The following is a 14,914-nucleotide window of genomic DNA, read 5'->3' on the forward strand; positions in this document are numbered from 1 at the left end:
ACAAGCGACACAAAAGATCACGTATCATTTTGCATCACTCATAAAAACTGAAAAGAGAATTCAATAAGCGAATTACAAACAATATATTCGCTCTACACGAAAAAAAAAAGATGAATGCATTATGTGTATATAATACCCTAGTATATAATAGAAGGGGGAAGAGAGAAAACATTTTTCAACGAAAAGAAATACAGCCCTCCAAAAATGTCGGTCACGCGTGACTAGTCCAGTGATATACCATCATCATCAAATTTCGCGGGAGCCCTAACGGTTTTCACGAGGTTCACAACAAGAAAAGGAGACTGTTTCCATTTTCTTTTCGTCTGCTTGTTTTCTTTTTTTTTTTTTACTCCATCTCCGTGTTCTTTTGACACGATTCCGGCTCGGCATATTTATACAAGCAACATACATACAATGTGAGATTGCTCCACTCTTATTCCGCCCCTTTCTCTTATTTTTTTAATCGTAAAAAAAAAAAAGGAATACGTTTCTTAATCTTTTTCGCATCACGTCTGGACACGTCCATAGAGGGAAACAAATGTTTTTGATATCACGTATTCGATTGCAAAATACCGCCGCAAGTAATTGTAAAAGAAAATAAAGGCACCAACGATAATATTTACGGGCGAGGAGGGGGCACACAGTTCAAATATAGCAAGATTTGAAAAAAAAATAATAATAATAAGGAAGAAAAATATCAGGCAGAGGAAAGAAAAAGCCGATAGCGGAAGCACGTCAAATATTTCCGGGATACATTTTTGTTTTCTTTTTTTGTGTTTCGTGTCTAAATTTTTGCAATCAACAAAATCAACTAGCTCCAAAAAGAGTCTCTAGTCAAGCATTTGGTGTTCTTTTGTTCTGCAGGGGAAAAAAACATTGCCATTCGTGATCGATCGTAAATGACCGTGAACAAAAATCATGGCGGAAATGAAAGGAAGGCAAAAATAAATGAGGAAAAAATATATTTTAGCAGATTGTTTTTTTTTTTTTCCCCAATATTTTCCTTGTTTAATTTTAGCGAGGGGCTTTTATTTTTCTCAATTCAGAAAAGAAATTGTTCTTTTTGTTGCATTACTGTTTCATCCGATTGGCTGGGAAAAAGAGAAACAATTCGATTTATCCTCTATGCATTCCAAATGGGGCCAATGAACAAGCTTTAACCCCACCCCCCCCCCCCCAAAAAAAAAGGGAAAGAAAAACTAAATAGCATTTAATCAAAATCAATTCTATGTGGATTGTTTGATTCGTTCGAAATTTTTTCGTAAAGGAAGCGAAGCAATTGGAGAAGGAAGAAGAGAAGACTTGCATCACGCACGGCTGTTTAAAGAGACTTTAAACGCACGCTAGTCATCAACATAGATAATGGGGAGGAGGGGATTTCCGTTTCGTGCTTTCCGTCGTCTTTCTTTCCTCAGACAAATACAAACACACAACACACGCACACAAAATAAATCCCGCATGAAAAATCACCTTCGTCTCGCTTTCTTATGTCTCTGTTTCCATTTGATATCACAGCAGTGACTTGGTACCGCGCGCAGAACATTCGCGTACACACACACACACACACACATAAACACAATCGACAAAATTCGGAGAGGGCAAAATAGAAAACCCAAATAAGATTAAATTTTTTAAAAAATAGATTGGAATTCGGAAAGGAAGGGAAGCGGCAAAAAAAAAAAAATGTAAACATCCAGTGCTACGGGAATCGCTAAACAAAAAAAAAGTTGATAGGAAAAGAAAATAATGACTTGCTTGCCATTAGCTAATTGAACCAAAAAAAAAAATGAATAATTAATAACCTTTAAAAAAAATTAAACTGTAATCTCACATCCCTTATTTAATTACTTAAATGTGTGTGTCGAGATGGGGGGGGGGGGGGGAATAAATGAAAGAAAACTGACTTTCTTTTATCTCACGCTACCTCCCCCCCCCCCCCACCTTCCCAACGAAATAAATCTATTTACTTATTTACTTGTCATTTTAAAATTTCCATATTTTTTTTTTTTAGGGTGAAGAAGATCTGCTATCTTTGGAGCTGAGTCTTAGCGGTGGGGAACGCAAGGGACTGCCGGCCGGAGTGTTAAAACTGAAGCCGGCCATTGTCGATGCCGACGAGCAAGACGAAGAGGAGGATGCTGCTGCTGCTACTGTGCTGGCCAAGAGGGGCACTGACGGCGGCGAGCCGATGACTGAAGACAACGAGTTGGGCTGGATGTTGATCGGGTGGCTGGAAGCTCTGCCCATGTGGCTGCAACAGGACGCTGCGCCCGGCTGTTGTGAGGCGGCCGAAGGGGCAGGCGTATGGGCAACGTACGGCGGATGGATGGGAGAGAAGATGGACTGTTGACCGCAGAGACTCGACATAGAGCTGGTGGACGGCACGGGCGACAAGACACCACCGAAAGGCCGGCCGAAACTCAGTCCTGCCAAGCACAATGGAAGCTAGACTGCCTTCCTCATTTTCTTTTTCATTTTTCCCCTTAACAACTTAACAAAATTCAAACTTAAAAAAATTGAAATGCTAAGGCACAAGAAGCCTCCGATATTAGAAAAGCTTACAGGGAAAGAAAAGTAATGATTTTGCGTGTTAACTACCGGTAATTAAGCCCAAGCAAAAACAAATAAAAATAAACAAAAAGGAAATAAGCCAGAGGAGAGATTCCGAGAATGATTTAGGAAAAATAGGAAATCATTAATTGCTTGTCACCCCCGATTTCACCTTGGAAATGTCCCTCGTCAACCTCCCGCGAAATCAAATCGCGTTCAAAAAAATAAGCGATCCATCAAAAAAAAGAAAACATTTTTTTTTGTTTGTTTGTTTTGGCTTTACCGCAATGATTTAAAGGGATCAGGTGGGTGGTGTAAAGATACCAGCAGTTTGAGTCAGCGAATGATGTTGTTGTTGTTGTTGAAGACTTGCGGCTCCGTTAGCGCCGGCCCTCAGTTGATTCAACGTCGGCGCTTTCTCAACACCTTCCGCTCCGGCTTTTTTACTCTTCTCCGTTCCAGGTTTGCTGCCCAGATCTTGAACGAGTCGCAGCAGATCGTCGGTGAATGTTTTCGTCTGTCGCGTCGGCGTTCCAGGAGACGAACTGCGCGTCGGATTGTTGGCCGTCCCACTGGCCCCGTTCGCAGCGGCGGCTGTTGCGCTCTGCGCGGCCAAACCACGCCCCTCAGCTTGATCCAAATTGCAACTGGCACCTGGAGAAGGTGTCCTGGAACCTTCTGTGGCTTCTTGCCTCTGCAAAGGATGCGGTTGCGATGGCTGCTGAACAGCTGATTGCTGTTTCCTGCGGGCGTGGAAAGCGGCCAATTCTTCTTCGTGCTTCCGGATCAAAGCTTTCCTTTCCTGTTCGTGTCGCAATAACAATTCCCTCAATTCAGGATCTTTATTGGCCTCTTCCGGCAGTCCGCCTGTTCCAGTCCGCTGTTTCTCGTCAACCAGGCTGACGCAAAAGCGCGAGATTCGACGCTCGCCAGATGGAACCGCTGGAGGAAGTGATAATTTACGTAGCTGCTGGCCTTGCTGGACAACGCTAAGCTCAGGCTCCGTTTGGCTGCTCTTCTGTTCTTTAGTTGTAGCTACTGGAACCAACGATGCCGCTACACTAACCGGAATCGGTTTAATCAACGTCTTATCCGCAGGCGGTTCGTCAACAACTTCAGGCGGATTGCTCGCTGCTGGCTGGACAATCGATGTGGTGGATGCTACCGTAGCTTCCGCCGGACAAGCATTCAAAACTTCTTTGGCTTTCAGCAACGACGGCGGATGACCCGGACCTTGCGAATGCAATTTGGACAACTCCGAATGCAAATCGTGAATGTCGATGGTAGATGGCAGCACTTTGCGCTGCTGTTGTGCTGGCCGGTTATTCTCCGCCGCTTGATCCACTTGATCGACGACTACCGATGGATGAACAACCGGATCCAGCAGAGGTGTACCTTCTTTGGTTGACGACGAAGGTGACGGAAGTTGTTGCGTGGCATCGGGCGAGTGACTCTGATGCTGTTGCTGCTGGACGTGAGCGGATGGGTTCGGATTGGCCATGGATAGCGAAGCCAATTTATGTTGTAGGTCCATCAAATACGTGTCCATCGTGGGGCACGCTTGCGGGGTAGGTGGTTGCGATGTCGGCAAACTGTTACCTCCGGCAGGTCGCGATCCGGCCGCATTCGCCTCGGCGATGCAAAGCTTTAACGGGACGGAGGCCGTGCTGGTGGATGGATCGGCCGCAGCAGCATTATTGTTATTTGGAACACGTGCTGGACTGCTACATCGGCTCGTCGCGTAGATGCCATTCGACGTGATGTTGATGCTCAAAGCGACCGTCACAAAGGCAGCGCCTAAATCGCTTCCGGCCATGTTTGCGGCAGCGGACGGAGCTGCTGGAACGGAGGGCACGTTGGACACGGGCTCTTGTCCGACAACAACTGGAGGCAATTCGCATTTTTGAATAGCTCCCGCGGGCAAATCAGTTGGAAATAGCTCAGGAGTGACCGCCATGGCTGGAACGGGCGTCGCTGGCGGCGGTGTGGGTAAGGGTGCGTCTAAAACAGCTGATTGAGGAGCCGCTGGATCCAAAACGGGCAGAGGAGCGGAAATGGTTTTGACCAAAAATCGTGATACCTTGCGAACCTGTAAAAAAAAAAACACATCGAGACCACAAAGAAATAAAAAAAAATAAATTAAAATCCCAAAAAAAACAAAAAAAACAACCGGAAAGCGGGAGGCAGGAACCTGGAACTTGTGTGTCAAATAAAACGATAAATAATCAAAACAATCAAAACAAAAACTACAACACACAAAATTAAAAGCTTAAAAAAAAAAAAAAGGCGGCTAATGAATTAAAATACCTTGGGCGTTACGGTTTCAGTGGGTTCAACTACCCCACCGACGGTAGGAGGAGCTGCGTCAGCAGTGGCGGGTGTAGGATGAGAAGCCATGGTGGGGAATTGAGGTGCGGGAATGGCTACGACTGGCGGGGTAGCACCGTCAACGGTGACTGCCACGACAGGATTATTAGAAATACTAAGCGGGACAAGGTTGGGTGGTTGTGTTGTTGTTGTTGTTGTTGTTTGGGATTGGGTAGTAGCAAGCGCAGCAGAGACGGCCGAGTCGGCCGGCGACGTGTGACATACATCGCTGCCATCCAAACTGGCTGATCGCGAATGGAGATACAATCCGGCCGCTAGAGGGACAGCCGAAGCCACGACCACTGGAGCAGCGGCTGCTTGCTGGACGTCACTTAACGATCCTTGGGCACTTTTGCTAGTCGTATCGACACTGTCGACAGATGTAGTGGCAACGCTGGATGCGGCTGTCGTCGCTGTTCGATTGGGCGAGAGCGAATCCGCAGCTGGCTTAGTTGGAGGTAAAGAAACGACAGGGAGGACATCTGGATTCTCTTTCAATTGACGCAAAATATCCTCCACCTTTAATATTGAATAAATAATGAATTAAAAATATGAATACAATTATTGATTAGCGAAATACCTGTTCGATAAATATATCTGCGTGTTGTTCGCTAAGCAGACGATGTTTAATCAAGTTGTTGGCCACGTCGGCCGGGACCGTGTCGGCCTGATCGAATTTGAATGTCACCGTTTCTTGTTTCATCGTCTCCACTTGACACTCGACGACGGAACCCTGGACACTCAAAACAGACAATCGCGGGCCACGTTCGGCCGTCCGGCGACGTTTATTGGTCAACCGGCGGCCGAGGCGCTTCTCACCTGCCGTTGCGGTTGGGTTACTGCCGCTAGCGGCGCTAGTAGTAGCACCGGCAGCTGACGCAACCGTGTCGACCGACTCAGCGGCCGATGATTCACCGCACGAGTCCGTCGTGTACACGTCGCTACAACAGCACGGCGCCACAGGCTCCGGGGTACCCGAACGATTGACGGCCGGCACCGAGTCATTGACAACGGCTTGCAAAACAGGGTTTTGCAATTGCATGTCCACCACGGCGGCGGCTATTTGCGGATCGCCTTGCGTCACTTGGCCTGGATGCGGATCTAATTTCTCCAGGAGGTAGGCTGTTGAGGCCGCTTCTAATTGTTGTGGACACAGGCCAGATTGTTTGCGGACGAGCTCGGGTTGAACGTACGCCTGTTCAAGCGTTGGCTGAGGCAGTTGGTACGTGGCTGGAACGTACTGATCGACAGGGTGAGCTTGGATGTAGGCGGGCTGTTCCATGTGTTGCAGCTGATGGATGGGCTGTTGTTGCTGTTGAAGATAGGCCGTTTGATCAACCATTTGCTGGCCAACAACGGGTTGAATAATGCCCGCTTGCGTCAGCGGCACCTGCTGGATGACTGGCGGGGGGGAAAGATACGTCGGTTGCTCCGATACGCATTGTTGGATAGGTTGCTGAGCGTACGTCGCCTGATCGACCATTTGCTGGATCGGTTGTTGGGCAACCGTCTGTTGGATGTACGCCATCTGATCTTGAGATTGCTGCATCACTTGAGGCACAGACTGATGGATGTACGCCATCTGATCCTGAGTCTGTTGCATCGGTTGCTGGGCAACTTGCGGCATCGCCTGCGGGATGTAGGCCATTTGTTCTTGAGTTGGCTGCGGGTAATTTGAAGGATCCACCACCTGCTGGACGGCAGATTGCTGAACGTACGACATCTGGTCTTGCGCAGGCTGGATCGAAGGTTGAACAGGAGGCAGGTGGATGTAAGCTGCCTGTTCGACGGGTTGCTGGACCATCTGCTGGATGGGTTGTTGCAGATAAACAACCTGTTGGGCATACTGCGGAGCCGTCACTTGCTGTTGCTGGACAGGGAACGCCATGGATTCGGCGGCCGTGCAATGGACTTGCGCCTGATCCATCGGTTGTTGTTGCACATAGTTCACCATCTGACGGACGGGCTGTTGTTGTTGAGGAACAGGCTGAGCGTAAGGCTGAGCTTCCGTCGGTTGGTATTGGTTATACGTTTGTTGTTGCGGCTGTTGAAAGACGGGCAATTCGGCCGGAACGAAATACTGGGCAGGCACGTCTGCAGGTTGTTGTTGGTAGTGCTGTTGTTGTTGCTGCTGCGGTTGAGTGAAACCCTGATGGTCCATTTGCTGGGCAGGCGCCATGGGTTGATTCAGCAAATGTTGTTGATGTTGCAAGAGTTGCTGCTGGATCTGGACCGTTTGCTGCTGCTGGATCTGTTGATTGACTTGCTGCAGCTGCTGTTGTTGTTGTTGGATCTGCTGATTGACTTGATGCAGCGTTTGCTGCTGCTGGTGGATTTGGTTCTGGATGGCCTGCACCGTCAATTGTTGTTGGTTAGCTGCCACTTGCTGTGGAATCAAATGTTGTTGCTGTTGGATCACGTGTTGTTGTTGAATGACGTGCTGCTGAGGCGGAGTGACCAAACCCGTTGCCATAGCTAAAGGCAATTGCTGATTGGACAACATCGGCTGTTGTTGTTGTTGCATCAATGGCTGTGGCACAGGAGCAGGTTGCTGTTGTTGTTGTTGCTGCTGCTGTTGTATCGACATGGTCTGATCCTATCAAGAAAATAACATCAAAATTGCATTCAAATCAAATGAAGATATGCATTTACCATAGGAGTAGCTTGAGGCTGCTGGATGACCGGCTGCTGAATCACTGGCTGCACCACCTGGGGGGCAGGTTGTACAACAACTACAGCCGGCGCTTGTTGTTGGGAAGCAACGTGATTCTGCCTGCGAATCTCTTCTCGTTCATCGCGTTCCTTGATCAATTGCTGCACTTGACTTCTCAGCAATTTGGCCAGCACCTTGACATCTTCTTCCATGAGGATGCCGTCCGAGTGCTTTGACAAAAGAGAAACGACGCATTAAATCAGTGAGGCAAAAACGCATAACCGCAAAACATTGGAGATAGCCTAAAAAGGGCGCGTGATTAAACGAAGGGAACGAACCATATCCTGGGCGAGCTTGTCAGCGTCGTCCGTCACAACATTGAATTCGAACTGGATGGCCTCGTTCTCCTTGTGCTTGTCGCGCCTTTTCTTCGGATCAAGGACTCGCAACCGGAACTGGACGCTTTCGCCATTGCTGGCCACCGCCTCGTCTCGCGAGACGACTTCCACCTTCAGTCCGGTTTCTTCGGCGAAGAACTCGGTATCGTTTAATAAATCCTTGACACTCGGTCTACATTATTTGTTTTTCAAAAAACAAAAAACAAAACACCCAATGATCAAATCCGCGTTGAATTCAATAAAAACGGGACGCACCTTTCGTCCTTGCGCAGACGCGTGCAACGGTCGATAATATCACGAATCTCGCTGTTCTCCACCTTATCGAAACTCTGCGGCCGCACTCCCTGTATCATAAAATACGCATTGAAACGAATAGTTCATTCACGTCAAGATGAGCCCCAAAAGGGGATTAGGAGAACATGAAAACAGATGCGGGACGAGTTGAGACTCACGCTGACGACTTTCTTATAGATCTGAGCCGGTCCCATGCATTCGCTGTAAGGGTACTCGCTAGTTGCCATCTCCAGCATGCACATGCCAAAGGCGTAGACGTCGACGCCTTCGTCGTAGTGCTCCTCGTACATTTCGGGGGCCATGAATTCGGGCGTGCCAATCACCGATTTGGCGAATGAACGATTTTTGAGCGTAGCCAGACCGAGGTCTCCGATTTTCACGCAGCCCGTCGTTCCGGTGATGAAAATGTTGTCGCACTGTCACGCGCCCAGCAAGTGAAGTCAGTAAAAAAAAAAAAAAAGAAATAATGCATTCTTTTAAAAAGGATTACCTTCAAATCACGATGGATGATGTTGGGCGTTCTCGAGTGCAGGAAATAAAGGCCTTTCAGGATCTGACGGCACCATGACTTGAGCACTTTCAGATTAATTTTTTTGAAACGCCTCAGATACCTGCGTGTTTGTTTGTTTTAAGTGAACTTTGAATTTAAACAGTTTAAAGAAATGGTACGTTTTGAGTGTGCCAGACGTCATGAGCTCCGTGACGAGGACGATGTACTTGCGTTTGGTCAGGGCGACTTCCCAATAGTCGTAGAATCGGACGATGTTGGGATGTTGGAGGCCTTTAAGCATCTCGGCCTCTTCGCGGAACCTTTGCCTCTCCGATTTGTTTAGTTTCTTCTCCTGCACAATAAAGAAAAATAATTTCAAAACACCGTGTGGAATGTTGCCAAAAATGCAATGTTGGCAAAAAGCCGATGCGTCAAGTGCACACATCTTTCAGGTTCAAGTTGTTCTTGATTCATGATGACGCAACAGGCAAACAAGATACAACTCTATTTCGTCCGCTACAGTCATGTGTTCATCCAGCCGCATAGACTAGTATTTTTTTTTGCGCAACGGGTGACGTATCAGAACCTGCACAAAACTTTCTAGCCATCCAAAAAGAACTGGGGAAAAAAAACGAGGGCTGGCGCCAGCGCAATCAAGCGGTTATACTTTCTCTTCAGAGCGAGCAGATTATGAAACTCGATAAACGGGAAATGATTCTAGAAGGACGTGTGATGGGAATAAAGAAAGCATCACTTGATCCTATTGTTAGAGGTTCAATTGCTTTTTCCCCTCACATGATTTTTGTTTTTTATCACATCGATCGAATGACGCAGATAAAATGCGCTCTAGCGTAAATTGCAAACTTGAAACAAGGACAGCCATTGGCGAATGCCCTTCGCCAAAAAAAAAAAAAACGGGCAAAGTATATAAACAAGATTACGTCCGCGCGTGTGTCTTAAGCACATGCGACAGGAAATGAACGATTGGGCGAGACGAATAAAACCGGAAGGAAAAAAAAGAAGGAATTGAACCTGAAAATTCTATCTGACGCAGAACATGTGCAAGCAGTAAAGGATGTGCCAAAAAATAAAACACCTGACTCATTATTATGAGAAGGAAAACACCTTGACACGCATTCCTTAATCTAAAATCGTTCATTTACATAGCGCCGGCTATATACTAGCAGTACCAATACATGGCTGCTGCCTATTTAAGGGGTATGAACCTTGGGATTCAAAGAGTCAAGAAAAAGCCCCCCCCCCCTCCACATGACATCATTCGAACGGAAACGTGAGACGGTAATCAATCTTTTTTTTTTTTCGTGCAGAACCCGAATTTAGTTCGCTTCGTTCGAGCCTCTCTGCCCGTCTTTGGTATCGGCTGAATGAAAGTTGACCCCCAAACGAATCGGATAAGGAACGACCTGGCACTCTGTCACGTCAGCAAAAAAAAATACTGTTAAATATGATACCCATCGGTGTGATTGTGATTACAACTACGCACACACAGACACGCACGAAAACATTGCTATCGCGAATTACGTGAATAAACAATTTAGTTTTCGACGGTCAAGGTTGATGCCAGTTCACGCACGAAAACACACAATAAATCACATTATGTACGGCGGAAACATTAAAACTTAAGCATGATCCGTCTAATGGAATGCGGCTCATCGTTAGGAATCTATTGGCGGAAACAAACACAATTCGTGATAACACTGCGCAATTTTTCACGATTTTTATGTCGCTTGTTTTTATTGCGTAACATATTCAAATGACGTCACATGTCGATAAAAATGTCAACATTCTTGTGTTTCGACAATCGAACATTTTATAATGACCCTCCGTGAACTGGCTTTTATCGGCTACTCACGCAACATTTATCAGTCGCAACAAAGAGAAATGTTAATTGAATGAACAAAACTCTCCGTGTTTTATCGCTGTGCGGATGTTCGATTCACCAAACGTTGCCGAAATAAGATTTAAAAAAAAACCTACGTCAAGGACGACGGTAAGTCAAACACGTCTCGCATGTGCGTTAAACGCCTCGTGTTGGTAATAACAAACAACAATTGAAATAAGGAGAGGATGCAAATCGAACGAAAATTGCTGAGCGTTCATTTTCACGCGAGGTGTCGATCGAATTTCATCATCAACAACAAGAATTAATTTGGAATTTTTTCACGGAAAAACCGGGGGAGGTTAAATATACTGAAATGCTACGAAAATGGTCGTGTAAAAGATTCGCCTTGAAGATGAAAGAACAACGGAATTGACATTGATGTGTCAGGAATGCGAGGAACCACCCAACCAAGCCCCACTTTCATCAATGCAAAGTCTCGTTCGGTATGTTTGACGCAGACCGTGAATGCATGAAAACGCACGCCAATACGCAGTAACATAGATCGGGAACACAAGAAAAAAACACATGTCAATGGCATGTGATGTAAAAAGCACAAAAGACAAATCAAGCGAATTAAGCCAATCCGTGCAAACATCCTTTCGTTACGAACCCAATCAAGCGATTTTTAATAGTAAAAAAAAGAAAATTAGTTATTTGTTTTAATCTATCAGAAAAGGAGAAGATTTCGTGAAGGAAAAAATCCGAAGGAGCGCAAAATTCGGGAAAATGCGGTCAATGTCACGACCGCGGGCGGGTTTTCTCCTTACTGCGCGTTACAGTGGTGGGCACGACATGGTACCGCCATCGTACTTAATTTTTTTCTTCTCCTCCACGTTTGATGTTTATTAAGAGCCAATCGTTTGCTACTAGCGCTGAGAAGAAGGAAAAATGTAGGACGTCAACAGCCCGGTACAAACGAGCCGTTTCCTTCAGTTAAAAACCTACAATTTGATTCGGCTAAAAAACAAAGTCATCGGAGACGGGCCATAATAACTGGAGAGCCAACCCAAGTACAAATGAATTGATCCTTTTCCTGGTTATTGACCAATCGATTTTCAGTTCTACTTTTCCAGCACCAAATCATCTTACCCCGCTTATTGCAATCATTTTACGTAAACCTCAGCATCAAAAGTGGCGTAGGAGTCAGAAAAAAGAAGTAGAACTCTCGCATAAAATTAAGTCCCTTCGTGGTCGATGTCTGGCTTTGCTGGATCGATTCAGGACACAGACAAGGCGGCACGGTACCTTCTCTGTCCTACAGCCTTATTTTGGTAAATTTTTGTTTTGCTGTTGGCTTCATTTTGTTCAGAGCAAAAAGAAAAACAGAGCAGGAAAAAAACAAAACGAGTTTGTCACGGGCCTGTCCCGGGGTATTTACCAAGTAAAAAAAGGAACGGTACTCTTTTAGAAGGACCACAGCTATTGAGTGGGAAAGAGATACAATAAAAACGGACCAAGAAGCCAAGGACGACCTTGGTATAGAAGTGTAAAAGAGAAATAATAAAAAAAAACACACGAGGAGAACTTGAGGAAGGAGAAGAAGAAGAACAATAAAACGAAGAACCAGAGGCCTTCAGGAGTTGTTCTTAACACTGGAGCGATTATTAGAGATAGACCGAGCAGAAGACGCCAACAACCTAAGAAAAAGCTCTTGTTTTTTTTAAACGCGTGTCGTTATCGACGCCTATCAGGTTCAGTTTTGAGTTCTCCAAAAAAAAAATATTCAAAATTCTTAAAGAAGCTTGGAGCGATCCTAACTACCCCACCCACAAAAATAACTCATTTGAAAAAGAGAGACAACAACAAAAATCATTTTTGGAACCGGGAAGAAAATGCGAAGGGCATCGATGTGTGCATCCAAGGCCGCTAGACGCTGGTGGTAGACACTTAAAAACATGAACCAACCCTTTCAACCACGTCATAACGAGACGAGTCGTTTGAATTTTTTTGTTTTTAATACGAGGAGGAGTAGCCGGAAGTAAGCCAACAAAACTGTGATGGATCGTCTATTCTGATCCCGTGACAAAGGTCGACAACTTTTTTCGAACGACGTTGCAATGGCAAAAGTTTCACATTACCCGGTTTCGTGTTTCTTTCTATCTTTTTTTCCTTACTACTGGACAATAAACCTACAATCGATAGTCGGCTAAGTTTTACCTGAAGTTCGCACCAGGCAACCGAGACTCCCGTTTGCGTGTCCAATCCTCGATAGACGGTCTTGAAACTGCCTCGACCGATTTCCTCCTCGAATTTGAGGAATCGCTCATCCGGCGATGTGGCTACAGCTTGCTCCTCGCTGTCCTCAGTTGCGTGAGTCTCGTCACTCTCCTCCTCTTTCTCGTGACCGTTTTCACGATGACCACCTCCAATTGGTGGCGGATCGGTTTTGGTAATCGTTTCCAGGCTGTTCTTCTTCTCGTCTTCCTCTTTAATTTCGGGCTGCGTTTGCAGAGTGACAGACTCCAATTCAGTTGACTTGATCTCACTGGGGACTGGCTCGCAGTCTTGGTCAGTTGATTCTTGCTGGCAAAGCGTCTTTGAGATGGACAGGTTTATCAGATCTGTTGCCAATTTACTGCTGGCCGGTGCAATCTCCTCTGGTTTATTGGAAGATGCTGGGCCTGACTCTGACATACTGCTCTGCCTCTTCACTTTGTTGGGGATACCCGCCCTGGGTCTGGGTGAAACAGTGTGTGATGGGATTTTGGAAACCTTGGTGTTATGCACAACTTTGACTTGACGGTTGAGGGCTTCCACACTTTTCGAAGGCCCAGGCTTTCCAGGAGTGGAGGAAGGTGGGGGCCACGACTGCTCCATCCTACTCTGTGGAGTGTTGTTGGATTGTGTGTTGTTGGCGGACCTGGGTGAAACAGAAGGCAGGTGTTCTCTGCTGTTGGTTTTCATCGGGGGCCTGGAAGCAGAATTTCTGTTGTGGAGGAAGCTGCTGCTGCTGCGTGAAGGGCTCTGACTGGGGCTTCTGCCTCCCAATACCAGCTTGTGGCTCGGCTCATCATACTGGCAATGAGTCTGGAAGACATTTCTTATAGTGTTGTTCATCTGACGGGTGTGAGTAGTGGGGCCCAATATCTCCCCAAGTCCTTTTTCAGACTCTTCTCTGGCTTTCGTGGCTATCCTATTAGGCATGATAGCTTTAGTTCTCGGCATCCTGATGGCACTGTGCACAGGCTACTTTCTCACTATGCACTAAATCAAGAAAAGGAGCACACAATGATTGTTATAGTGGGTTGTAAATTCGAAGTCGTTCTGCATAGTCTTTTTTTACTATAGCGAGGAAAGGAAGTGGGCAGAGATCCACGGAAACGTCAAAACACAAACAAATGTTTCACTAGCGAACGGAAGCACTCATACCACCGCCTCCGTCGTGGATTACGGCATCGAAACTGTTACCCACAGTGTCTCCAGCTGGTCCATTTATCAGATTGTCTTTTTACGTGTGACGACGGAAAATTTCAACCATGGACACACACACAACTCCACCTCTTTTTATTCTCTTTCTATTACTCGTCTCTCGCTCACTAACTTTACGTACGGTTCTCTCAGAGGCTAACAGCCAAGTGCTCCTGCACTCGCGGATGTCTGTACCTTTACCCAGGCTCCCACAGTCTGCTTTTACACCAGACGGCGGTAAAAGCACATAGATAAAATAATTTGTGTCGGCTTGTGATTTAGAAAGTCACAACCAACGCCATCTAACGGTCGTTAAATATAGCGGATGTCCCTGAAGAAGAAATGTGTCCCTGGGGGATTAGAAAATAAGCGGATACGTCTCGATTTCCAGAGAAAAAAAAAAAACAGAAATTAATCAGATAATAACCGGTACTGTCTGGTCGATAAATACCGGATCAAAGGTTTCAGACTCAATCATGAACACCAAAACAATAAAGGAAAGTGTTTTGCTTTGTTTTTTTGGTGGTCTCTTGAGGTAACGGCACAGACTTCCGCGAAAACTTTTTTTTTCCCTCCCGAGCGCGATATGCGGATTGTACAGCTCCAGCCATCACCTTGAGCGTTCCAATCCAAGGTCTTTGTTGTTTTTCCCTATGCGCCAAAATATACGTTTGCGTTGACTCTCAAGTGCATATATCGCCGGCATTATTGGCATTACGTCACGCGTGCAAATAGATGAGAGGATTGATTGTCGCTTGCCAAGGTCATCGCAAAAACAATTTTAGTTCTTGCAGCATGCACAACGACAAAAACCGATTGGCTAAAATAAACGACATCGACTCACGACCTCG

The 14,914-nt window shown here is 46.0% G+C and overlaps 1 protein-coding gene across 2 annotated transcripts; it reads right to left on the reverse strand.

The window, feature by feature from the left end:
- Positions 1 to 1,951: 1,951 nt before the first annotated feature.
- On the reverse strand, positions 1,952 to 14,285 carry LOC130694272 (serine/threonine-protein kinase WNK1-like). Of its 2 annotated transcripts, XM_059495008.1 has the most exons (12): positions 14,028 to 14,285; positions 12,813 to 13,852; positions 8,932 to 9,104; positions 8,753 to 8,873; positions 8,421 to 8,678; positions 8,224 to 8,312; positions 7,909 to 8,140; positions 7,570 to 7,800; positions 5,498 to 7,513; positions 4,858 to 5,436; positions 2,875 to 4,639; positions 1,952 to 2,426 (listed from the first exon to the last, which is right to left on the reverse strand). In XM_059495008.1, exons 2-12 carry the CDS (start codon positions 13,818 to 13,820, stop codon positions 2,008 to 2,010), a joined length of 6,891 nt encoding a protein of 2,296 aa, XP_059350991.1. In that variant the 5' UTR covers positions 13,821 to 13,852; positions 14,028 to 14,285; the 3' UTR covers positions 1,952 to 2,007. The 2 variants fall into 2 exon arrangements, with proteins under 2 accessions (XP_059350991.1, XP_057373322.1); XM_057517339.2 differs by lacking the exon at positions 14,028 to 14,285 and having other exon boundaries at positions 12,813 to 14,010.
- Between the last annotated feature and the right edge of the window lie 629 nt (positions 14,286 to 14,914).

This window comes from Daphnia carinata, chromosome 4 (assembly GCF_022539665.2).
Source record: "Daphnia carinata strain CSIRO-1 chromosome 4, CSIRO_AGI_Dcar_HiC_V3, whole genome shotgun sequence".
NCBI lineage: Eukaryota > Metazoa > Arthropoda > Branchiopoda > Diplostraca > Daphniidae > Daphnia > Daphnia carinata.